At 49.4% G+C, this 27,719-nt stretch overlaps 1 protein-coding gene across 1 annotated transcript in view; it reads right to left on the bottom strand.

Annotated features, from left to right (window-relative positions):
- The window catches only part of clpb (ClpB family mitochondrial disaggregase), a 121,750-nt gene that overhangs the window by 39,866 nt on the left and 54,165 nt on the right, over nt 1-27,719 (bottom strand). The window contains exons 6-7 of the mRNA XM_055631527.1: nt 22,345-22,442; nt 15,691-15,805 (exon numbers count right to left, since the gene is read on the bottom strand). Of these exons, the coding sequence (XP_055487502.1) occupies nt 15,691-15,805; nt 22,345-22,442 (213 nt within the window). The remainder of the gene's footprint in view (nt 1-15,690; nt 15,806-22,344; nt 22,443-27,719) is intronic.

The following is a 27,719-nucleotide window of genomic DNA, read 5'->3' as shown; positions in this document are numbered from 1 at the left end:
TTTGCCCTGATTTGAACTCGGAGATTTACGGTAATGGCCGCTCGTCGGTACTCGGGGCTCTCGTGGACATTTTTCATCCTGATGAAAAATCTTCACGAGTCTTCCCGTGCTTACCTGCCGTTAGTGGATCTTCCCGAGTACCTGCCGTTAGCGCTAAGAGACGTCCCCGAGCTCCGACATACCCGCTATGTTCATCCTCCCTGCTTACCACGAGTTTGATTTTTTTTTAAACTCGGGAGAGCTCTTGGAATGAACGCGCACCATGGGACAGGGCTATTAAGAAGCCCGGTTTGGGCGAAGTGGGCGACGCAGCCCGGGTTGGCACCACGGAGGCGTGAAGTGGGACCCGGTGGCGGTGAAGCCTCGCGGTGGCAGCGGGGCCTCCATGGCGGGCCGATGGTGAAGCCTCTGTGGCAGCCGGGCTGATGAGAGCGTGGAGGCCAACCGTGAGGGGGAGGGGAAGAACAATGGGGACCGCCGTGGGGGGGAGAACAATGCACAATTGAGGTGGGGGGGGAAGGACAATGGGGACCCAGCTTCAGGGATCTGCTGTGGTGTGGGTGGGGGGGGAGGGGAGACTTAAGGAGTAGCTGGTGTGCTTTGTAATGTTGTCAGCACCATAGGTGGTTGCTATTTGTATACATAGTGCATGCAAGCAAAGAATCTCACTGTGCCTAGTCACAGTTTAAGAAAGGGGATCTTATTGAAACATATAAGATTATTAAGGTTTTGGACATGCTAGAGGCAGGAAACATGTTCCCGATGTTGGGGGAGTCTAGAACCAGGGGCCACAGTTTAAGAATAAGGGGTAAGCCATTTAGAACGGAGACGAGGAAACGCTTTTTCTCACAGAGAGCTGTGAGTCTGTGGAATTCTCTGTGGAGGCCGGTTCTCTGGATACTTTCAAGAGAGAGCTAGATAGGGCTCTTAAAGATAGCGGAGTCAGGGGATATGGGGAGAAGGCAGGAACGGGGTACTGATTGGGGATGATCAGCCATGATCAAATTGAATGGCGGTGCTGGCTTGAAGGGCCGAATGGCCTACTCCTGTACCTATTGTCTATTGTATGACAATACAGTGTTCCATTCCTATTCCTATTTATTCATGGTATATCTGATCTAGTCAAGTCAACTTTATTTGTCACATGGACAGAGAAGGTGTACAGTGTAATGAAAGTGGCAATGCCTTGTCCGGAAGTGGCGGCTCGCCTGCAGTCCGTTCCTTTTTACTTTTTTTGTGTTGTTTTTTTTGTTTTGTCTAGTTAAGTTTTTGGTGTTTAGGTTATGTTTATGTGTGTGTGGGGGGGTGTTGAAACGGGGCTTTGCTGTCTCTCCCTTCGGGGGAATGCAACTTTTTTGTCGTATCCCCCTTCTCTGCCTCCGTCTGCGCTGAGGCCTAATGGCGGAGCTGGCGACCTCGAGACTCCGGAGGCAGAGCCTGTCAGGACTTGCCCTGGGCTCGCTCCCATGATGGCGGTCCGGCTCGGGGCTGGAACGGCGCTCCCGTGAGGGGCTGTGACGCTCCCGTGAGGGCGGCCTGACGCGGGGCTGAGACTCTCCCGTGAGGGGCGGCCCAGTCCAAGGGTGGAACGGCGCTCCCGTCGGAGCGGCCCAGCTCGAGGGTGGAACGGCGCTCCCGTCGGAGCGGCCCAGCTCGAGGGTGGAACGGCGCTCCCGTCGGAGCGGCCCAGCTCGAGGGTGGAACGGCGCTCCCGTCGGAGCGGCCCAGCTCGAGGGTGGAACGGCGCTCCCGTCGGGGCGGCCCAGCTCGAGGGTGGAACGGCGCTCCCGTCGGAGCAGCCCAGCTCGAGGGAGGAACGGTACTCACGTGAGGGCGATCCGGCTCGGGGCTGGAACGGTGCTCCGGTGGCTGGGACGACGTTCTGGCGGCGGTGACCTGAGTCCGGGGTTGAGCCGCGGGCCGGCGGCTGTGTCCGCTGGACTGGAGGGCGGCAGCTTCGACCACCCCGGGCCGCGGTGTTTGAACCGGCCCGTTCGCGGGGTTCGGTGAGCCACGGGACTGTTTGTACCATCGCCCGGTGGGGAATCGCCTCAGCGCAGAGGGAGAAGAGGAGGGAAGAGACTGCAGCCCTAAGATTTTTGCCTCCACCACAGTGAGGAGGTACTTGGAGGATTCACTGTGGTGGATGTTAATTTGTGTTTATTGTTGTTTATTATTGTATGTATGACTGCAGGCACGAAATTTCGTTCAGACCGTAAGGTCTGAATGACAATAAAGGTAATTCTATTCTATTCTATTCTATTCTTATCTTAATGGATAGCATGCAAAACAAAACATGTCCCTGTGCATGTGACACCACTAGATCAAACCCCAACACGGTGGGTCAGGCAGCATCACTGCAGTACATGGATAGGCAACATTTTGGCTTGGGACACGTCTTCAAGGAGTCAGGTATATGGAATGAGCTACCAGAGAAGGTAGTTGAGGCACATACTATGTTTACAATACATTTGGATAGTTACGTGGATGGGAAAGGTTTAGAGGGGTGTGCGTTTTCACACTTCTGTACCTCTTGCCATGATGATGGGAGAGGGGAGAAGAGGGAGTGGCCGGGGGGTGAGACTGGTCCTTGATGATGCTGCTGGCCTTGCCGAGGCAGCGTGAGGTGTAGATGGAGTCACGGGAAAGATGGCACTCCAGCAGTGCCGACACTGGAGAGGCGGGGGGGGAGGACAATGAGCTTGTGGGACTTCAACTCATAGCCTGGTCCTGAGAGGCAAGGGTTGATGCTGAGAGCCACAGCGGTACACTCAAGGCCATAAATCCCCATTGGAAAGATGTCATTGGGAAAGTGTAAAGCGGGAATGGGCAGCAAGAGGTCGCTGAGACAAGTAGAAGACATTTTTCTTCACTGGCCCTCTCCTGGGGTCTGATGAAAGGTTTCAGAGTGTGAAGTTAGCTAGATATTGATTCTCATAAATACAATGTATTACTTTACTAAGATCAATATGAGGGCAGTCTTCAGCAGGAAAGGCGGCAGAAATTGGCTCTCTCTTCCCTTATTGCAACACTAATGCTGCAATTCATTCTAGATCGCCTTACCTGCCTCGATCAAGTCATAGATGGTGTGGAAAGGAATCAAACTGCGTTGGCATGACATGTGAAATCCCAGAAGCTCAATCAATCCTTAAAGGACTATCTTCTGCACAATACCACTCTGAAGAAGGGTCCCGACCCGAAACGTCACCTATCCATGTTCTCCACAGATGCTGCCTGACCCGCTGAGTTACTCCAGCACTCTGTGAAACGCCACCTATCCATGTTCTCCACAGATGCTGCCTGACCCGCTGAGTTACTCCAGCACTCTGTGAAACGTCACCTATCCATGTTCTCCACGGATGCTGCCTGACCCGCTGAGTTACTCCAGCACTCTGTGAAACGTCACCTATCCATGTTCTCCACAGATGCTGCCTGACCCGCTGAGTTACTCCAGCACTCTGTGAAACGTCACCTATCCATGTTCTCCACAGATGCTGCCTGACCCGCTGAGTTACTCCAGCACTCTGTGAAACGTCACCTATCCATGTTCTCCACAGATGCTGCCTGACCCGCTGAGTTACTCCAGCACTCTGTGAAACGTCACCTATCCATGTTCTCCAGACATGCTGCCTGACGCGCTGAGTTACTCCAGCATTTAGATTAGAGATACAGCGCGGAAACAGGCCCTTCGGCCCACTGAGTCCACACCGACCAGCGATTCCCGCACACTTACAACTCTCCTACACACACTGCGTACAATAATTACCAAGCCAATTAACCTACAAACAAGTCAAATCAAGTCAAGTTTATTTGTCACACACACATACAGGATGTGCAGTGAAATGAAAGTGGCAATGCCTGCGGGATTGTGCAAAACTACAGAACAGAACAGAACCAGTATTTACATTTTTAAAAAGACACAACAGTATTTACACCCTGGTGGGATCAGAGTTTACAGTCCTGACGGCCTGTGGGAAGAAACTCCGTCTCATCCTCTCTGTTCTCGCAGGGTGACAGCGGAGGCTCTACGTCTTTGGAGTGTGGGAGGAAACCGGAGCACCAGGAGAAAACCCACACAGATCACGGGGATGACGTACAAACTCCGTACAGACAAGCAAGGAGAGTGGGGACTGGAAGGTCGGTTAGAGGAAGGGAGGAGTGTGGCTTAGGGGCAAAGTTTCAGCAGGGGAATGTCAGGAGGCTCTTCTTAAAGAGAGACGCACACTCACAGTTGACATTTTTAAATGGCAGCTATCTTTTGAATCAAGCTTTTAACAGACTTTACTTCCTTAGTCCTTTTTCACGCAGAGAGTGGTGAGTCTCTGGAATTCTCTGCCACAGAAGGTAGTTGAGGCCAGTTCATTGGCTATATTTAAGAGGGAGTTAGATGTGGCCCTTGTGGCTAAAGGGATCAGGGGGTATGGAGAGAAGGCAGGTACGGGATACTGAGTTGGATGATCAGCCATGATCGTATTGAATGGCGGTGCAGGCTCGAAGGGCTGAATGGCCTACTCCTGCACCTATTTTCGCATGTGTGTGTGTGTGAGTGAGTGAGTGTGACAATGTGGGGGAGTTGGAAGAAAATATGGCGGGAATAAAAGGAAAAATGGGATTAATGTTAAGGGCTGTCCCACTGTACGAGGTAATTCAAGAGTTCTCCCGAGCTTCTCTTGATTCGAACTTGGAGATTTACGGTAATAGCCGCTCGTAGGTACTCGGGGACATTTTTCAACATGTTGAAAAATCTTCACGAGTCTTCACGAGCTTGCCGAGTACCTACCGTTAGCGTTACGAGCCGCTAAGAGACGTCCCGAGCTCCGACGTACCCGCTACGTACATTCCACGTGCTTACCACGAGTTTGATTTTTTTTAAACTCGGGAGAGCTCTGGAATGACCTCGTACAGTGGGACAGGGCTTTTAGTTTGCACTATTATAGTCAGTCCAATTACTGCTTATTACTGATTATTAATTGATTGTATTACTGATTATTGTATATTTATACGCGTTTTTATTGCATTCATGTCTGTCTGCAGCAGGCAAGAATTTCATTGTATGTAGCTCGTGCATATGGCATCTAAACATTCTCGACTTTCCTAATTAGTGTAAAGGGGCAGTTTGCAGTCGGCATTGACTTGATGGGCTGAAGGGCCAGCTTCTGTTGAAACAAGGAACTGCACAGACTGGAGTCAAACTTAAGGACAAGTGCACAGTGGCACAGCGGTAGAGTCGAAACATAGACAATAGGTGCAGGAGTAGGCTATTCGGCCCTTCGAGCCAGCACCACCATTCAATATGATTATGGCTGATCATCCACAATCAATACCCCGTTCCTGCCTTCTCCCCATATCCCTTGATTCCGTTAGCCCTAAGAGCTAAATCTAACTCTCTCTTGAAAACATCCGGTGAATTGGCCTCCACTGCCTTTTGTGGCAGAGAATTCCACAGATTCACAACTCTCTGGGTGAAAACGTTTTCCTCATCTCAATCCTAAATGGCCGACCCCTTATTCGTGTTGCCTCACAGCGGCAGAGACCCGGGTTCGATCCTGACTACGGGTGCTGCACACGTTCCAGTTTGTAATGATGGTGACGCACTAGAGATGGTTGAAAACTTAAAATACCCAGATCATAGCGGCTTGGTTTGGGAACAGCTCCATCCAAGACCGCCAGAAATCGCAGTGAATTGTAGACGCAGCCCAGACCATCACACAAACCAACCTCCCTTCCATTGATCAGCAGTACTCCGGACTGTCAAAGCTGCCACAGCCAGACATAAAAACTGCTTTTTTCCATGAGTAGTAGCTCTACTCAATAACCAAAAATCTGTAGCCTCCTTTTGCTGTGGTATTTCAATTAATTCACATGTTTAATCAATAATGTTTTATTAATAATGTTTAATGTTTTATGTATCATTCCTAACTGTCACTGTATGTCATGTTGTCACTTACGGGCGGAGCACCAAGGCAAATTCCTTGTATGTGAATACTTGGCCAATAAATTTATTCTTAAACTTATTCATTCATTCATTCATTATGTGTTCTTAAGTGGGAGACGGGAGGTTGTGGGGGGGGGGGGGGGGGGGGGGGAGAGTTGGGAGGAGTATGGTCTGTTACTGTGCTCAGGAGTGAGAGCAGCTAAACTAAACTAAACTGTACTGAGTTAGCATGTTCTCCCTGTGACCACATGGGCCGAAGGGCCTGTTTCCACGCTGCGCCTCTAAACTAAACTAAACTAAACTAAAACCTCCCTCGCCCGTGTGGACGTGTTAGCTGGGAGGCGTTGTGTGTGTGTGTGTGTGTGTGTGTGTGTGTGTGTGTGTGTGTGTGTGTGTGTGTGTGTGTGTGTGTGTGTGTGTGTGTGTGTGTTGTGTGTGTGTGCGTGCGTGTGTGTGCGCATGTGTGCATGTGTGTGTGCGTGTAAGCGCGTGTGTATGTGCGCGCGCGTGTGTGTGCGTGTACATGCGTGCATGTGCGTGCGCGTGTGTGTGCGCGTGTGCGTGTGCGCGTGTGCATGTGTGCGTGCGTGCATGCGTGCGTGCGTGTGTGTGTGCGCGTGTGTGTGCGTGCGTGCGTGTGTGCGTGCGTGTGTGGGTGTGCGTGTGTGCGTGCGTGTGTGTGAGTCTGCTCTCTGCCACCGACCTGTTGGTAAAACAGCAGCCTGCCCCTCTATCTGCCTATCGTGTCTGCTTAAAAGATTTTTTTCTCTGAGACCTAAGTCCATCTGTTCTCTCCAATTTAAGTCATTCAAATGTTGACATAAATGGCAGCAAGGGGCCAGGTCAGAAGCATGGTACATCCTAGTGTTTACTTACAAGGGCAAATTGTTTCAGTAACAATGAGGAAGGCTGCGCGCATTTTGCTTAATAAGATTTGGACTGGGCTGCCTGACAGACTGGGACGGTCTGGAGTGACATGGGCTAGCTAGCACTCTGTGAATGCGTCCCACTCCCCTCATAGCTGCGAGCTCTCTCCCTCGCTATTGTCCTCCCAATATTGTGTTTGCTGTTCCGAGCTGCTTCTCCCTCCAGCCGTGCCCAATCAGCAACCCCCCCTCTCCATCCCGCTCCGTCCTCTCTCTCCCTCCCTATCTCCCTCTCTCACCCACCCACCAACCTCCCTCTCCCTCTCCCCACTACAAGCCCAGCTGCAAATGCTTGCTGCCATGGGTAATTGGCTAAGGTTTGATGAATGGGCTGGTACAGGTGGCTCCCGTATGCTTTCCACGACAGGGTTTATCCAGAGGCTGCCGGGTCCTAATCGAATTTGGGGGGGGAATTTCCTTGCAGCCTTAAGCGAGCCGAGTATTGACCAAAGAAGAACACATCAGCCCCTATTGTCTGTAACTCAAACTGTACAATGGCCTCAACCGATCTCCCATCTGTCTCCCACCGACCAGGTGCTGTGTGCCTCCATACCTTAGTCCCATAACGAAGCTTACAACCCAACGTATCAACATCGGGTAGTTCATACGTTTTACGAGTAGAATTAGGCCATTCGGCCCATCACGTCTACTCTGCCATTCAATCATGGCTGGTCTATCTCTCCCTCCTAACCCCATTCTCCTGCCTTCACCCCCGACACCTGTACTAATCAAGAATCTATCTATCTCTGCCTTAAAAATGTCCACTTTTTGGCCTCCACAGCCTTCTGTGGCAATGAATTCCACAGATTCACCACCCTCCGTCTAAAGAAATTCCTCCTCCTCTCCTTCCGAAAGAAACGTTCTTTAATTCTGAGGCTGTGACCTCTGGTCCTAGACTCTCCCACTAGTGGAAACATCCTCTCCACTTCCACTCTATCCAGGACTTTCACTATTCGGTAAGTTTCAATGAGTTCCCCCCTCATTCTTGTAAACTCCAGCGAGTGCAGGCCCAGCGCCATCAAACGCCCATCATATCCTAAACCAATCATTCCTGGGATCATTCTCGTAAACCTCCTCTGGACTCTCTCCAACGCCAGCACATCCTTCCTCAGAGACGGGGCCCAAAATTGCTCACAATACAGTAGAATCAGTGGAAGCAAAGAAGTGCAGATGCTAGATTACATCAAAGATAGACGCAACGTGCTGGAGTAACTCAACGTGTCTGAAGAAGAGATACAACTTGGAAACAGGCCCATCGGCCCACCGGGTCCGTGCCGACCAGCGATCACCCTTACACTAGTTCCATCCTGTACCCTAGGGGGGCAATTTACAGAGGGCCCATTAACCTACAAACCCGCACGTCTTTGGGACGTGGGTGGAAACCGGAGCACCCGGAGAAAACCCACGCGGTCACAGAGAGAACGTGCAAACTCCATACAGGCAGCAAGGTCAGGAATGGGTGACGTTTCATGTCGGAACACAGAGAGTTGTGAGTGTGGAATTCTCTGCCTCAGAGGGCGGTGGAGGCCGGTTCCCTGGATACTTTCAACAGAGAGCTAGATAGGGCTCTTAAAGATAGCGGAGTCGGGGGATATGGGGAGAAGGCAGGAACGGGTTACTGACTGGGGATGATCAGCCATGATCACATTGAATGGCGGTGCTGGCTCGAAGGGCAGAATGGCCTACTCCTGCACCTATTATCTATTGTCGAGACCCTTCTTCGGACTGAGATTCAGGGGAGAGGGTGTCTAGAGATATGGAGGGGTAAGATGTGAAGATGACAGATCAAAGCAGAAGGTAGACACAAAAAGCTGGAGTAACTCAGCGGGTGAGGCAGCATCTGTGGAGAAAAGGAATAGATGACGTTTCGGTCAAGACCTCTTCAGTCTGAAGAAAGGTCTTGACCCAAAACGTCACCTATTTCATTTTCTCCAGAGATGCTGTCTGACCCGCTGAGTTACTCCAGCTTTTTGTGTCGATCTTCAGTTTAAACCAGCATCTATAGTTCCTTCCTACACAGATGTTAGTTTAGTTTAGCTTAGAGATGCAGCGCGGAAACAGGCCCTTCGGCCCACCGGGTCCGCGCCGACCAGCGATCCCCGGCACACTAACAATATCCAACACACACCAGGGACAATTTATTTTACATTTACCAATGCCAATTAACCTGAAAACCTCGACGTCTTTGGAGTGTGGGAGGAAACCAAAGATCTTGGTTTATACTCTCTAGAATTTAGGAGATTGAGAGGGGATCTTATAGAAACTTACAAAATTCTTAAGGGGTTGGACAGGCTAGATGCAGGAAGATTGTTCCCGATGTTGGGGAAGTCCAGGACAAGGGGTCACAGCTTAAGGATAAGGGGGAAATCCTTTAAAACCGAGATGAGGAGAACTTTTTTCAAACAGAGAGTGGTGAATCTCCGGAACTCTCTGCCACAGAGGGTAGTTGAGGCCAGTTCATTGGCTATATTTAAGAGGGAGTTAGATGTGGCCCTTGTGGCTAAGGGGATCAGGGGGTATGGAGAGAAGGCAGGTACGGGATACTGAGTTGGATGATCAGCCATGATCATATTGAATGGCGGTGCAGGCTCGAAGGGCCGAATAGCCTACTCCTGCACCTAATTTCTATGTTTTTATGTTTCTATCTTGGAGAAAACCCACGCAGGTCACGGGGAGAATGTGCAAACTCCATACAGACCTGAGCCCGTGGTTGGGATCGAACCCGGGTCTCCGGCGCTGCAGTCGCTGTGAGGCAGCAACTCTACTGCTGCGCCGTGTATTGTGAAAGGAATGGGAGGGGGGGGGGGGGGTGCACAAGCTGACAGAGTAATGTTCAAGAAGGAACTGCAGATCCTTTCCGGGTCTCGACCTATTTCCTTCAGTAAGACAGAGGTGATTTTATTTGATCCCAGTGGCTGCCGTGAACCTCCATTTGTTGATTTAGGTCCATTGTCAAGGTACGTGAAGCCAACAGTTGTGAACCTGGGTTTTAGGATGGACAGTGACTTTAAATTAGATCGCCAAATATGCGCGGTGGTTAAGTCCAGCTTCTTTCACCTAAGGAAGCTGGCGAAGGTGAAGCCCATTCTCGAGCGGCAGCATTTTGAGACAGTAATCCATGCCTTTATTACATCTAGGCTGGATTACTGTAACGCACTCTATTTTGGAGTTGCTCGTTCTTCACTGGCTCGTCTCCAGTTGGTTCAGAATGCTGCTGCTCGCCTTTTAACAGGGACTCGAAAGAGGGAGCACATATCGCCAATTCTGGCCTCCCTACACTGGCTCCTGGTGCACTTTCGAGTTCATTTTAAGATGCTGTTATTTGTTTTTAAATCTCTGAATGGGCTCGCCCCGCCTTACCTCTCTGAGCTGCTCCACCCATACGCTCCTGCCCGGTCCCTCAGGTCAGCTGGTCAGCTGCTCCTGGAGGTACCGAGGTCTAGTCGGAGGCTCAGAGGGGATAGAGCCTTCTCTGTTGCTGCTCCGGCACTCTGGAACACCCTGCCATTGCACATCAGACTGGCCCCCTCACTGTCCATCTTCAAATCCAGTGTTAAAACACATTTGTACTCCCTGGCTTTTGACCATGCCTGAGGCTTTGCTTCTGTTTTTGGCGTTTTTAATGTTTCTTTATTTTACATGTCTTTTCCTACTGTTTCTTTTGATTGTTATTATTGGTGTGTATTAACTTTGTTGTCAATGATTAGTGATGTACAGCACTTTGTTGCAGCTATGATTGTTTTTAAAGTGCTCTATAAATAAAATGATTATTATTATTCACTCCATAGATGCTGCCTCAGCCGCTGTGTTTCTCCAGCACTTGTGTCCACCAGCTGACAGAGAAATGTATGTAGACTTGTGCTGCTCACCGTGAGGAGAACAGGCACCTTGTGGGTGTGTGTGCAGCAACTCAGCGTGAAGGCAGAACAACTCAATCTTTCTCTTTCCCTCTCCGCAAAGTCCAGAATAAAGGATTAGTTGAGAAGGAAGCGCCTGTCAACATTAATGTTACAGAGTGCGGCTCCGGGGCGAAATTACCAGGACGTGTGTTATCTGGGTTGGCCCGTGATTTACGGCCCGCTCCCTGACACGCCGTCGGGAAGGCGGCCGTGACGGGCAATGGGCACTGAGGGAGACATGCAGCCTGCGGGGTGCAGTTTGCTGCATGACTCTCTCTGTCGCTGCGGACACCATATGACTCCTGCCGTTGACGGCCCTCACTCACTCTGATGCAAAGGCACTTTCATTATCGGTGGGGTAATGGGCGTCGCGGGAGCCCTGCGGAGCAGCGCCTGCTGACGGATCGCTCCCATCCTCTTCCTAATATCGCTCTCGCCCCGCACACCACGTCGCAGTGCCGCGCAACCCTCCTCCCCGTGTCTCCCAGTCCTCAAGCTTAGAGCTTATGTGTAGGGACGAACCGCATAGAGTCACAGAGTGAGGATAGACTCAATATGCTGGAGTAACTCAGGGGGACAGGCAGCATTTGGTCAATAGACAATAGGTACAGGAGTGGGCCATTCGGCCCTTCGAGCCAGCACCGACATTCAATGTGGTCGTGGCTGATCATCCCCAATCAGTACCCCGTTCCTGCCTTCTCCCCATATCCCCTGACTCCGCTATTTTTAAGAGCCCTATCTAGCTCTCTCTTGAAAGCATTCAGAGAACCGGCCTCCACCGCCCTCTGAGGCAGAGAATTCCACAGACTCACCACTCTCTGTGAGAAAATGTGTTTCCTCGTCTCCGTCCACATCTGTCCAAACCTGTCCTATACACGTACCTGTCCAACTGTCTCTTAAACATTGGGATAGTCCCAGCCTCAACTACCTCCTCTCACAGCTTGTTTCATCAACTGCAGATGCTGGTTTACACCGAAGATAGACACAAAATGCTGGAGTAACTCATCTCACAGAGAGTGGTGAGTCTGTGGAATTCTCTGCCTCAGAGGGCGGTGGAGGTCAGTTCTCTGGATGCTTTCAAGACAGAGCTAGATAGGGCTTTTAAAGATAGCAGAGTCAGGGGATATGGGGAGAAGGCAGGAACGGGGTACTGATTGGGGATGATCAGCCATAATCACATTGAATGGCGGTGCTGGCTCGAAGGGCCGAATGGCCTACTCCTGCACCTATTCACCATTGTCAGTCCTAAATGGCCTACCCCTTATTCTTAAACTGTGGCCCCTGGTTCTGGGCTCCCCCAACATGGGGAACATTGTTCCTGCATCTCGCCTGTCCAATCCTTTCATAATTTGATATGTTTCTCTCAGATTCTTGTTGGGTTGTGGTTTCTGTGGCAGCGATGGTTGGCTCCATCACATTGAATGTTGACTTGTCTCTCCTCCAGGTGCGAACCCCTCACAACAGAACGACATGGGGCACACACCCATCGATTACGCCAAGGACGGCAAAGTCAAGGATCTCCTGAAGGGGGCGGAAGTGAAGGCAAGTGACCTTGCGGGTGAGGCAGCATCGATGGAGCGAAGGAATGGGTGACGTTTCGGGTCGAGACCCTTCTTCAGACTGAAAGTCACGGGAAAGGGAAATGATCGATGTGGAGAGATAAAGAACAATAAATGAAAGATATGCAAATAAAGTAACGATGATTAAGGAAACAGGCCCTTGTTAGCTGTCTGTTGGGTCACAAGTGGAGAGCAGTCATGAACTATAATCTACCACGTGACAATTAACTGTAACTAAACAGTCTGAAGTAGGGTCTTGACCTGAAACGTCACCCCTTCCTTCCATCCAGAGATGCTGCCTGTCCCACTGAGTTACTCCAACATTTTGTGTCTATCTTCGGTGTAAACCAGCATCTGCAGTTTAGGGAACGAGCTGTACAAGTTGTACAGGTACATGTACAGGACAGGCTTGGAGGGATATGGACCAAATGCAGGCAGTTGATAATTTCGGGTCAGGACCCATCTTCACGGTGGCGCAGCAGTAGAGTTGCTGCCTTACAGAGAATGCAGCGCCGGGGACCCGGGTTCGATCCCGACCACGGGTGCTGTCTGTATGGGGTTTGTACGTTCTCCCTGTGACCTGCGTCGGTTTCCTCCCACCATCCAAAGACGTGCAGGTTTGTAGGTTCATTGGTTTGGTAAATGTAAAAATTGTCCCTAGTGGGCGTAGGATTGTGTTAATGTGCGGGGATCGCTGGTCGACTCGGACCCAGTGGGCTGATGGGCCTGTTTCCGTGCTGTATATCTAAACTAAACCTGAAACGTCACCTATCCATATTCTCCGGAGATGCTGCCCTGGCCCGCTGAGTTACTCCAGTACTTTGTGTCTTTTTTAAAAATAAACAAGCATCTGCAGTTCGTTGTTTCTGCGTTTCACTGTACCTCGGTACACATGACACTAATAAACCTCCAATGCCTACACTCTGTGTAGGACCAGCTCGCTACTCCTGCATCTCCATGCAAGATGATATTCACCTCTCTCTCAAGCTGGAAAGCAGTCTTTAACAGAACGGCACTTTATAAATCTTATTACGGGATTCTTCCTCTGGCTGTGCATGACCAAAGGCTTTTTCCTTTACAAAATAAGAAAATGCCTTTCTGTTCCCATTACATTGATTGGCCACCTGATTGAATTACCCGCGAGCATCCAGCTCCATTTTCATAAGAATCCAGATAGCGAGCAGCTAATGTCATTGGGCCCTGGGTCATTGAGAACACAGATCCCGCACAGCCAACCATCAAACCACGCCTCGCCCGCAAGGGAACGTCCCCACCATTGTTTCTCTCGATCTCTTTAGTTTAGTCTTTGTTTAGTTTAGATATACAACGAGGAAAGTGGCCCTTCAGCCCACCTAGTCCGTGTCGACCAACAAACTATACGCGCTAGGGAGGGAGGTGTGAGAGAGGAAGTTAAAAAACTGTCTTCAGAGGGAGGTGTCAGAGAGGTGTCTTCGGTGGGAGGTGCCTGAAGAAGGGTTTCGGGCCGAAACGTTGCCTATTTCCTTCGCTCCATAGATGCTGCTGCACCCGCTGAGTTTCTCCAGCACTTTTGTCTACCTACGCGCGAGGGACTATTTACAGCAGACAATTAACCTACAAACCTGTACTTCCCAGCTGTTATCAGGCAACTGAACCATCCTACAACAACCAGAGAGCAGTGCTGAACTACTATCTACCCCATGGGTGACCCTCGGACTATCCTTGATCGGACTGTGCTGGCTTTACCTTGCACTAAACGTTATTCCTGTAAAGAAGGGTCTCGACCCGAAACGTCACCTTTTCCTTCGCTCCATAGATGCTGCCTCACCCGCTGAGTTTCTCCAGCCTTTTTGTCTACCTTCGATTTTTCCAGCAGCTGCAGTTCCTTCTTAAACAATTATTCCCTTATCGTGTATCTGTACACTAAATGGATTGATTCTAATTCTTTGTTGTATCGAGTCTATAGATAAGATTAGATATTGTTCAGCCAGAGCTGAACGCACTTCTCGGCATCTGAACACGATGGTGTCTGTCTTGTCACTTCTTGTGCGTGGTGGTGGGAGGATTGGTGGAAACAGGGCCGCGACGTGAACGCTCTTTCCTTCACCCCGATCGATTGTAATCATGTGTTGTCTTTCCGCTGACTGGTTAGCGCGCAACAAAAAGCTTTTCACTGTACCTCGGTACACGTGACAATAAACTAAACTGTAACTGAACTTTGGAGTGTGGGAGGAAACAGGAGCAACCGGAGACTGCCCTCTTCTCCGTGGCCAACATGAAGCCAGATTATTGTACAGGGCCCTAGTGAGACCACACCTGGAGTATTGTGTGCAGCTTTGGTCCCCTAATTTGAGGAAGGACATTCTTGCTATTGAGGGAGTGCAGCGTAGGTTCACCAGGTTAATTCCCGGGATGGCGGGACTGTCATATGCTGAGAGAATGGAGCGGCTGGGCTTGTACACTCTGGAGTTTAGAAGGATGAGAGGGCATCTTATTGAAACATTTAAGATTATTAAGGGTTTGGACACGCTAGAGGCAGGAAACATGTTCCCGATGTTGGGGGAGTCAAGAACCAGGGACCACAGTTTAAGAATAAGGGGTAAGCCATTTAGAACGGAGATGAGGAAACACTTTTTCTCACAGAAAGTTGTGAGTCTGTGGAATTCTCTGCCTCAGAGGGCGGTGGAGGCAGATTGTCTGGATGCTTTCAAGAGAGAGCTAGATAGGGCTCTTAAAGAGTAGGCCATTCAGCCCTTCGAGCCAGCACCGCCATTCAATGTGATCATGGTTGATCATCCACAATCAGTACCCCGTTCCTGCCTTCTCCCCATATCCCCCGACTCCGCTATCTTTAAGAGCCCTATCCAGCTCCCTCTTGAAAGCATCCAGAGAACCGGCCTCCACCACCCTCTGAGGCAGATAATTCCACAGATTCACAACTCTCCGTGAGAACAAGTGTTTCCTTGTCTCCGTTCTAAATGGCTTACCACTTATTCTTAAACTGTGGCCCCTGGTTCTGGACTCCCCCAACATCGGGAACATATTTCCTGCCTCTAGCGTGTCCAAACCCTTAACAATCATATGTTTCAATGAGATTCCCTCTCATCCTTCTGCACTCCAGAGTGTACAAGCCCAGCCGCTCCATTCTCTCAGCCTATGACAGTCCCGCCATCCCGGGAATTAACCTTGTAAATCTACGCTGCACTCCCTCAATAGCAAGAATGTCCTTCCTCAAATTAGGGGACCAAAACTGCACACAATACTCCAGGTGTGGTCTCACTAGGGCTCTGTACAACTGCAGAAGGACCTCTTTGATCCTATACTCAACTCCTCTTGTTATGGGGCGGTAATGGGGTGAGCGGAAGGGTACGCAATGCCCTGTGTGTACATGCCTGCAGCAACAGTGGCGATGGCCGTCTCCTGCCCGATGATGTGTTCCTTCAGTCTCTGCTCCAGCGGGAACCGCCTGCGTTCCTCTGCCTCTCGCCTCCGCTGCAGCTCCTGGTACTGTACGCGAAAGAAACACAACAACTTCAGGCAAAGTGTCACAACTCCTCCAATCCATCCAAGGACCCAAACAGTCTTTCCAGGTGCGGCAGAGGTTCACCTGCACCTCCTCCAACCTCATCTACTGCATCCGCTGCTCTAGGTGTCAGCTGATCTACATCGGTGAGACCAAACGCCGGCTTGGCGATCGCTTCGCCCAACACCACACAGTTCGCAATAACCAACCTGATCTCCCGGTAGCCCAGCACTTCAACTCCCCCTCCCATTCCCAATCTGACCTTTCTGTCCTGGGCCTCCTCCATGGCCAGAGTGAGTCCCACCGTAAATTGGAGGAGCAGCACCTCATATTTCGCTTGGGTAGTTTACACCCCAGCGGTATGAACATTGACCTCCAATCTCAGGTAGTCCCTGCTTTCTCCCTCCTTCCCCTCCCCTTCCCAGCTCTCCCACAGCCCACTGTCTCCGCCTCTTCCTTTCTTCTTCCTGCCTCCACCCCCACATCAGTCTGGAGAAGGGTCTCGGCCCGAAACGTCACCTATTTCCTTCACTCCATAGATGCTGCCTCACCCGCTGAGTTTCTCCAGCATTTTTGTCTACCTTTTGTTTTGTTCAGTTCAGTTTAGTTTAGGAGATACAGCGTGGAAACAGGCCCTTCGGCCCACTGAATCGGTGCCGACCAGCGATCCCGGCACACCAACACAATCCGACACACACTTGGGACAATTTACAATTTTCCACAGCTGATTACCCTACAAACCTGCACGTCTTTGGAGCGTTGGAGGAAACCGAAGATCTCGGAGAAAACCCACGCAGGTCACGGGGAGAACGTGCAAACTCCGTACAGACAGCACCCGTAGTCAGGATCGAACCCGGGTCTCTGGCGCTGTGAGGCGGCAGCTCTACCGCTGCGCCACCGTGCCGCATGCTCACATAAACCTTTTAATGAATGGCGGCACGGTGGTGCAGCGGTAGAGTTGCTGCCTCACAGCGCCAGAGACCCGGGTTCAATCCTGACTACGGGTGCTGTCTATGCCGAGTTTGCACGTTCTCCCGTTAGTTTCCTCAGGGTGCGCGGGTTTCCTCCCACATTCCAAAGGCGTGCAGGTTTATTGGTTAATCGGCTTCGGTAAATTGTCCCTGGTGGGTGTAGGATAGTGTTAGTGTACGGATGACCCCGGGTCGGCACGGACTCGCTGGGCCGAAGGGCCTGTTTCCACGTTGTATCTCCTCAAACTAAAACTATCTCACTGCCTTTCCATCTCTGGCCTTTGTCTACCCATCTGCCAATGATTCGCTCCTCACCTGTATCCACCTATCATTTGCCAGGCTTTGCCCAGCCTCCAGCTATCTCCCCCCTACTTCAGTCAGTCCCCACCCGAAACGTCACCTAGTCTAGTCAAGTTTATTTGTCACATACACATACGAGATGTGCAGTGAAAATGAAAGTGGCAATGCTCGCGGACTTTGTGCAAAAAGACAAACAGACAAACAAACTATAAACACAATCATAAACACACATATATTCTTTTACATATTAAAGATTGGAAAGAAAAACGTTCAGTAAAGTTAGTCCCTGGTGAGATGGGAGTTTACAGTCCGAATGGCCTCTGGGAAGAAACTCCTTCTCAACCTCTCCGTTCTCACCGCATGGCAACGGAGGCGTTTGCCTGACCGTAGCAGCTGGAACAGTCCGTTGCAGGGGTGGAAGGGGTCTCCCATGATTTTATTTGCTCTGGAGTTGCACCTCATGATGTATAGTTCCTGCAGGGGGGTGAGTGAAGTTCCCATAGTGCGTTCGGCCGAACGCACTACTCTCTGCAGAGCCTTCTTGTCCTGGGCACAGAAATTCCCAAACCAGATGTTAATATTTCCGGACAAGATGCTTTTCACCGCCGCTGAGTAGAAGCACTGGAGGATCCTCGGAGACACTCTGAATTTCCTCAATTGCCTGAGGTGGTAAAGGCGCTGCCTTGCCTTACTCACGAGTGCTGCGGTGTGTGATGTCCATCTCATATCCTCAGAGATGTGGATCCTAATCATGTTTCCCATAGATGCTGCCTGAACCGCTGAGGTACTTCAGCACTTTGTATCTTTTTTTAGTGTGAAGGTGACCAGGAGGGCCGAAGGGCCTGTTTCCGTGCTTTATCTTTCTATCAATCAATCAACACCCCCCTGTCCTGAGCCTGTACCTTTGAGCGAGAGGATAAATGTGGGGTTACACAAAAAAAAGCTGGAGAAACTCAGCGGGTGCAGCAGCATCTATGGAGCGAAGGAAATAGGCAACGTTTCGGGCCAAAACCCTTCTTCAGACTGATCGGGGGCGGGGGTGGGCGGGAACAAGAAAGGGGAAAAGGAGGAGGAGCCCGAAGGCTGGGGGATGGAAGGAGACAGCAGGGGGGCTGAGGAAGGGGAGGAGACAGCAAGGACTAACAAAATTGGGAGAATTCGATGTTCATGCCCCCGGGATGCAGACTCCCCAAACGGAATATGAGGTGCTGTTCCTCCAATTTCCGGTGCTGCTCGCTGTGGCCATGGAGGAGACCCAGGACAGAGAGGTCGGAGACGGAGTGGGAGGGGGAGTTGAAGTGCTGAGCCACCGGGAGGTCAGCTTGGTTATTGCGGACCGAGCGGAGGTGTTCGGCGAAACGATCGCCCAATGTGGGGTTATCCACTTTGGTGGCAAAAACAGGAAGGCAGATTATTATCTGAATGGTGTCAAGTTGGGAAAAGGGGAAGTACAACGGGATCTGGGGGGCCCTTGTTCATCAGTCAATGAATGTAAGCATGCAGGTACAGCAGGCAGTGAAGAAAGCCAATGGCATGTTGACCTTTATAACAAGAGGCGTTGAGTATAGGAGCAAATAGGTCCTTCTACAGTTGTACAGGGCCCTAGTGAGACCACCCCTGGAGTATTGTGTGTAGTTTTGGCCTCCAAACTTGAGGAAGGACATTCTTGTTATTGAGGGAGTGCAGCGCAGGTTCACCAGGTTAATTCCCAGGATAGCGGGACTGTCATATGTTGAGAGAATGGAGCGGCTGGGCTTGTATACTCTGGAGTTTAAAAGGATGAGAGTGGATCTTATTGAAACATATAAGATTATTAAGGGTTTGGACACGCTAGAGGCAGGAAACATGTTCCCGATGTTGGGGGAGTCTGGCACCAGGGATCACAGTTTAAGAATAAGGGGTAAGCCATTCAGAACGGAGACGAGGAAACACTTTTTCACCCAGAGAGTTGTGAGTCTGTGGAATTCTCTGCCTCGGGGCGGTGGAGGCCGGTTCTCTGGATGCTTTCAAGAGAGAGCTAGATAGGGCTCTTAAAGATAGCAGAGTCAGGGGATATGGGGAGAAGGCATGAACGGGGTACTGATTGGGGATGATCAGCCATGATCACATTGAATGGCTGTGCGGGCTCGATGTGCCGAATGGCCTACTCCTGCACCTGTTGTCTATTGTGTAAAATATCAGAAAAGAAGTGTTCAGTTTAGTCTATTGTCATGCGTACCGAGGTACAGTGAAAAGCTTTCATTGCGTGCAACGGGGAATTGGCATTTAGTTTAGACGTTTTTACGAGGAAATTAAAACATTTTATTTCTTATTCCCTGATTAAATTATTGAAAATATCTGTAGCTTTGCAATATTTTTTTTTTTAAAGTTTAGACTATAAATCACAAACAGCTCAGCCAACTGTTTAATATTTGAGCATTTAATCCATTTGTTGTCTGAAGTGGTGCGTTGGTTTCTGTCTGTGCACTGTCAAAGATTTGAATACTCACGTGATCAAAACACTCCCTCTGTTCACACACACACACACAGACACACACACACACACGCACACACACACACACACCAACACAAACACACACACACGCACACACACCACACACACACACACACACACACACACACACGCACACACACCAACACACACACACACACACACACACACACACACACACACACACACACACACACACCCACACACACACACACACACACACACACACACACACACACACACACACACACACACACACACACACACACACACACATACACAGACACACACACACACACATACACATACACACACACCACCCCACACACACACAGACACACATACACCCACACCCTGAACACAGACACACATACAAACATTTTCACACAGACACACATACACACAGACACTCACAGTCAGACACACACACACACACACAGAAACACACGCACACACATTCCCACAGACACACACACACATGCACACACACTCACACACACGCATACACAGACCCCACACACACAGCAGACACTCACAGAAACTGACAACACAGACACCAACACAATACACACACAGATACAGACACCACACATACACACAGACCCCGCACACAGACACACACGCAGACACACACACACACACACACAGACACACACACACACACACACTCTCCCACAGACCCCACAGACACACACACACACACATACACACAGACACACAAGCAGTGACCACACACACAGCCACACACACACACACACACACACACACACACACACACACACACACACACACACACACACACACACACACACACACACACACACACACACACACACACACACACACACACACACACACACACACACACACACACACAGACACACAAGCAGTGACCCCACACAGCCACACACACACACACACACACACACACACACCTGCGGGTCTGTTGTTTAAATGATGCATCTTTGGCCAGAGGGATGTGGATGTGTCCTGGCTTATAGCCCAGGCAGTCGAGAGTGCTGCCTTCACAAGGGAGCTGCCACACAGTTATTGCCCCATCTCAAGCCGACAAATGATGGATTCCATCAGTTTATTGAGTATTTGTTTTCTACGCATTCATTTTTTTTTTATGTAGGAAATTTCATTTCAGACAATTTATCATCAGTCACTTTCTGAAACAAAATAAGAAAACTGCCGTGGAGCGATGACATTTCCCGCATGCATGTGTGAGAGGCAGAGAATGGCACACACGCGAGATGCACACACGCTACACACACATGGACACACACACCACAGACACTACACAATCATACACGCTACACACACATCACAGACAGACACTACACAATCATACACGCTACACACATGCTACACACACATGGACACACACACCACGCTGCACACACATCACAGACACTACACAATCGTACACACTACACACACGCTACACACACATGGACACACACACACCACAGACACTACACCATCATGCACGCTGCACACACACCACAGACATTACACAATCAAACACACTGCACACACGCTGCACACAGCACAGACACTACACCATCATACACGCTGCACACACGCTACACACACATGGACACACACACCACAGACACTACACCATCATACATGCTGCACACACGCTGCAAACACATCACAGACACTACACAATCATACACGCTACACACACGCTGCACACACATACACACACATCACAGACACTACACAATCATACACGCTACACACACGCTGCACACACATACACACACATCACAGACACTACACAATCATACACGCTACACACACGCTGCACACACATCACAGACACAACACAATCGTACACACTATACACACACTGCACACGCATCACAGACACAACACAATCGTACACACTACACACACATAGACACACACACCAGACACTACACAATCGTACACACTACACACACACACACCTTTGCATTCATCTATTGAGTCTGGGACTTTGTATGCGTGTGTCTCTGAGGGTATGAGAATATTTAGTATAGTTTTAACCAAAACGGGACCAGTAACAGGAGGCAGAGGGTGATTGTGGACACTTGTATTTAGTTTAGTTCAGAGATACAGCACGGAAACAGGCCCTTCAGCCCACCAAGTCTGTGCCAACCAACGATCCCCATACACTCACACTACCCTGCACGTTAGGGATAATTTACCACTTTTACCGAAGCCAATTAACCTACTAACCTGTGTAGGAAGGAACTGCAGATGCTGGTTGAAATCGAAGATAAACACAAAATGCTGTCCATGTACCTGTCTAACTGTTTCTTAAACATTGGGATAGTCCCAGCCTCAACTACCTCCTTGGCAGCTTGTCCCATGCACCCACCACCCTTTGTGTGGAAAAGTTACCCCTCAGATTCCTATGTAGACAAAAATGCTGATGAAACTCAGCGGGTGTGGCAGCATCTATGGAACGAAGGAAAAGGTGACGTTTCGGGTCGAGACCCTTCTTCAGACTGCTGTGGGGGTGGGGGGGAAGAAGAAAGGAAGAGGCGGAGACAGTGGGCTGTGGGAGAGCTGGGAAGGGGAGGGGAAGGAGGGAGAAAGCAGGGACTACCTGAAATTGGAGAAGTCAATGTTCATACCGCTGGGGCTGTAAACTGCCCAAGCGAAATATGAGGTGCTGCTCCTCCAATTTACGGTGGGACTCACTCTGGCCATGGAGGAGGCCCAGGACACAAAGGTTGAACTTGAAGACTTGAAGGTCACTTGCCTTCACTTCCGCCTCCTTCAGGAGATCCTTGACTTCACCATCCTTGGCGTAATCGATGGGTGTGTGTCCCATGTCGTTCTGTTGTGAGGGGTTCGCACCTGGAGGAGAGACAAGTCAACATTCAATGTGATGGAGCCAACCATCGCTGCCACAGAAACCACAACCCAACAAGAATCTGAGAGAAACATATCAAATTATGAAGGGATTGGACGGGCAAGACGCAGGAACAATGTTCCCCATGTTGGGGGAAGCCCAGAACCAGGGGCCACAGTTTAAGAATAAGGGGTCGGCCATTTAGGACTGAGATGAGAAATAACCTTTTCACCCAGAAAGTTGTGAATCTGTGGAATTCTCTGCCGCAGAAGACAGTGGAAGCCAATTCACTGAATGTTTTCAAGAGAGAGTTAGATTTAGCTCTTAGGGCTAACGGAATTAAGGGATATGGAGAGAAAGCAGGAACAGGGTACTGATTGGGGATGATCAGCCATGATCATATTGAATGGTGGTGCTGGCTCAAAGGGCCGAATGGCCTACTCCTGCACCTATTGTCCATGTTTCTACGTCAACACAAGGAACTGCAGATGCTGGTTTACCTAAAAAAAACAAAGTACTACTGAGTTACTCAATGACCCTCATTGAAGAGGGGTCTCGAACCGAAACGTCACCTATTCCTTCGCTCCATAGATGCTGCCTTACCCGCTGAGTTTCTCCAGCATTTTTGTCTACCTTCGATTTTTCCAGCATCTGCAGTGCTTTCTTAAACACTGAGTTACTCCAACGCTTTATTTTCAAGCCAAGCTGTAGTTCATCAACTCTACAACACAATCTCTGAACCAACACCCTCAGGAGGTCAGCCTTCTTCTCCCTGTACCCATGCATAGTGGTGGGTGTATGGAACGAGCTGCCTGAGGAGGTAGTTGAGGCTGGGACTATCCAAACGTTTAAGAAACAGTTAGGCAGGTATATAGAAACTAGAAATTAGGTGCAGGAGTAGGCCTTTCGGCCCTTCGAGACTGCACCGCCATTCAATATGATCATGGCTGATCATCCAACTCAGCATCCCGTACCTGCCTTCTCTCCATACCCTCTGATCCCCTTAGCCACGAGGGCCACATCTAACTCCCTCTTAAATATAGCCAATGAACTGGCCTCGACTACCCTCTGCGGCAGAGAGTTCCAGAGATTCACCACTCTCTGTGTGAAAAAAGTTCTTCTCATCTCGGTTTTAAAGGATTTCCCCCTTATCCTTAAGTTGTGACCCCTTGTCCTGGACTTCCCCAACATCGGGAACAATCTTCCTGCATCTAGCCTGTCCAACCCCTTAAGAATTTTGTAAGTTTCTATAAGATCCCCTCTCAATCTCCTAAATTCTAGAGAGTATAAACCAAGTCTATCCAGTCTTTCTTCATAAGACAGTCCTGACATCCCAGGAATCCGTCTGGTGAACCTTCTCTGCACTCCCTCTATGGCAATAATGTCCTTCCTCAGATTTGGAGACCAAAACTGTACGCAATACTCCAGGTGTGGTCTCACCAAGGCCCTGTACAACTGCAGTAGAACCTCCCTGCTCCTATACTCAAATCCTTTTGCAATGAAAGCTAACATACCATTCACTTTCTTCACTGCCTGCTGCACCTGCATGCCTACTTTCAATGACTGGTGTACCATGACACCCAGGTCTCGCTGCATCTCCCCTTTTCCTAGTCGGCCACCATTTAGATAATAATCTGCTTTCCCGTTTTTTGCCACCAAAATGGATAATGTACATGGATAGGACAGGTTCGGAGGGATATGGGCCAAGCGCAGGCAGGTGGGACTAGTGTAGCTGGGACATGTGGGCCGGTGTGGGCAAGTTGGGCCGAAGGACCTGTTTCCACGCTGTATCACTCTATGACCTGGCCTCCACAGCCACCTGTGGTAATGAATTTCACAGATTCACCACATCCTGACGAAAGACATCTCCTTTCTGTACGGTCCTTCCCGTAAGCTTGGGTACTGTCCGATTCACCTCTACCCCCATTAGACATTGTCTATGGAACTGGTGCGCTACAAAGCTGAGAAGTACATTCAGCTAGGAATAGGTGGATTAAAGCGGGTCAGTTGGCATGCATAAGTATGGGCAGTCACGGTGGCAGAGTTGCTGCCTTACAGCAAAATGCAGCGCCAGAGACCCGGGTTCAATCCCGACTACGGGTGCAGTCTGGTTGGAGTTAGTACTTTCCCACCCGTGATCTGCGTGGGTTTTCTCCGGGAACTCCGGTTTCCTCCCGCACTCCAAAGACGTGTAGGTTTGTAGGTTAATCGGCTTGGTGTAAATGTGAATTGCCCCTAGTGGGTGTAGGATATTGTTAGTGTGCGGGGATCACTGGTCGGCGCGGACCCGGTGGGCCGAAGGGCCTGTTTCCGCGCTGTATCTCTAGTTGGCGATATGCAAAACGACTACAAAAATTCAGAAGGTTCAGAGGTAGCGCTAAAGGACCAGTTCCCATGCAGTTTCCTCATTTGGAAGACCAGTAGATTTTTAACAACAAAAAAAACATGAAACAGTAGAGGTGAGGTTTGGGGTGGGGACGTTTCTCCAGACTGAGGGAGATGTGCGGTGTGACCCTGCTCCTCTCCGCTGCAGTGACAGATTTACACTCTGCTCTTTGCAATATTGATCGCTGCTGTGTGGAGACGCTCCTAAGGGTGGCATTGCAATTGTTTTGCTTGCTCGCTATCAATTGCGGAGCTTTATGAGAGATATATATATACTGGATCACCAACTCTGGCAGTGTTCATATAGATGCAGGAGTAGGTCATTCGGCCCTTCCAGCCATTCAATATGATCATCTAAAACCTGATGAAGGGTTTCGGCCCGAAATGTCGCCTATTTCCTTCGCTCCACAGATGCTGCCTCACCCGCTGAGTTTCTCCAGCACTTTTGTCTACCTTCTAAAATCAGTACCCCGTTCCAGTTTTATCCCCATATATCCCTTGATTCCGTTAGCCCGAAGAGCTAAATCTAACTCTCTTGAATACATCCAGTGAATCGGCCTCCACTGCCTTCTGTGGCGGAGAATTCCACAGATTCACAACTCTCTGGGTGTAAAAGTTTCAGTCCTAAATGGCCGACCCCTTAATTCTTAAACTGTGACCCTTGGTTCTGGACCCCCAACATCGGGAACATTTTTCCTGCATCTAGTCTGTCCAATCCTTTTTATTTATTTATTTGTTTTTTATTTTATTTATTAGAAGTAAGCACAATACAGTGGTACCTTTTTACAGGTTCCCAAAATCCTGTCCAATGCTTTAAGAATTTTATATGTTTCTATAAGATCCCCTCTCATCTTTCTAAATTCCAGTGAATATAAGCCCAGTCGACCCATTCTCTCATCATATGTCGGTCCCGCCATCCTGGGAATTAACCTGGTGAACCTACGCTGTACTCCCTCAATGGCAAGAATGTCCTCCCTCAAATTAGGTGACCAAGATTGCACACAATACTCCAGGTGTGGTCTCACCAGGGACCTGTACAACTGCAGTAGGAACTCCTTTACTCTGAAACTCAAATCCTCTCACAATGAAGGCCAACATGTCGTTAGCTTTCTTCACTGCCTGCTGTATCTTCATGCTTACTTTCAGTGACTGATGTACAAGCACACCCAGGTCTCGTTGCACTTCCCCTTATTCATTCAGATAATAATCTGCCTTCCTGTTCTTGCCACCAAAGTGGATAACCTCACATTTATCCACATTAAACTGCATCTGCCATGCATCTGCCCACTCACCCAACCTGTCCAAGTCACCCTGCAGCCTAATAGCATTGTCATGGCAACTCACACTGCCACCCAGTTTTGTGTCATCCGCAAACTTGGAGATGTCACATTGAATTCCCTCATCTAAATTGTTAATATATATTGGAAGCAACTGGGGTCCCAGCACCGAGCCTTGCGGTACCCCATGCGATGCCTGCCATTCTGAAAAGGACCCGTTAATCCCTACTCTTTGCTTCCTGTTTGCCAACCAGTTCGCTATCCATGTCAATACCTGACCCCCAATGCCATGTGCTCTAATTTTGCACACTAATCTCTTGTGTGGGACCTTGTCAAAGGCTTTTTGAAAGTCCAGATACACCACATCCACTGGCTCTCCCTTGTCCATTCTACTTGTTACATCCTCAAAAAATCCCAGAAGATTCGTCAAGCATGACAATTAGTCAAGAAGATTAGTCAACCTTCATCAATCCATGCTAACTTTGACCGATCCTGTCACTGCTTTTGAAATGCGCTGCTATAACATCTTTAACAATCAACTCAAGCATCTTCCCCACTGCTGATGTAATGCTAACTGGTCTATAATTCCCCGTTTTCTCTCTCTCCCTCCTTCCTTAAAAAGTGGGATTTCATGAACATGTTGGGAGTTCTGCCCGCTTTGTATTTTAAAAAAATGATTCCAGGAATGAGTAGGTTAGCATAACGTTAGCGTTTGACGGCACTGGGCCTGTACTCGCTGGAGTTTAGAAGGTTGAGGGGGGACCTCATTGAAACTTACAGAATAGTGAAAGGCCTGGATAGAGTGGATGTGGAGAGGATGTTTCCACTGGTGGGAGAGTCTAGGACCAGAGGGCACAGCCTCAGAATTAAAGGGCGCCCTTTTAGAAAGGAGGTGAGGAGGAACTTCTTTAGTCAGAGGGTAGTTAATCTGTGGAACTCATTGCCACAGAGGGCTGTGGAGGCCAAGTCAGTGGATATTTCTAAGGTAAAGATAGACAAATTCTTGATTAGAACGTGTGTCAGGGGTTATGGGGAGAAGGGAAGAAAATGGGGTTAGGAGGCAGAGATCAGACATGATTGAATGGCGGAGTGGTCTTAATGCGTGGAATGACCTAATTCTACTCCTATAACCTGTGTATTGCCTGTATGGCTGGTATTGACGAAAGGCAATATTTCCGATCAACTTCCTGTTCAGTATATTTTAGTTTATTGTCACGTGTACCGAGGTACAGTGAAAAGCTTTTGTTGCGCGCTAACCAGTCAGCAGAAAGACAATACATGATTACAATCGAGCCGTCCGCAGTGTACAGATACAGGATAAGGGAATTACGTTTAGTGCAAGGTAAAGCCAATAAAGTCCGATCAAAGATAGTTTGAGGGTCACCAATGAGGTAGATAGTAGCTCGTCACTGCTCTCTGGTTGTGGTAGGATGGTTCAGTTCCTGTTATTTACATTCTGCATCAAGGTGATCTTTTACATTTATTTTAGAATAAGGGGTAAGCCATTTAGAACGGGGACGAGGAAACACTTTTTCTCACAGAGAGTTGTGAGTCTGTGAAATTCTCTGCCTCAGAGGGCAGTGGAGGCCGGTTCTCTGGATACTTTCAAGAGAGAGCTAG

The sequence above is a fragment of the Leucoraja erinacea genome, unplaced genomic scaffold (assembly GCF_028641065.1).
Source record: "Leucoraja erinacea ecotype New England unplaced genomic scaffold, Leri_hhj_1 Leri_78S, whole genome shotgun sequence".
In the NCBI taxonomy this organism is placed as follows: domain Eukaryota; kingdom Metazoa; phylum Chordata; class Chondrichthyes; order Rajiformes; family Rajidae; genus Leucoraja; species Leucoraja erinaceus.
This window is presented reverse-complemented; position numbering and strand designations above follow the sequence as displayed.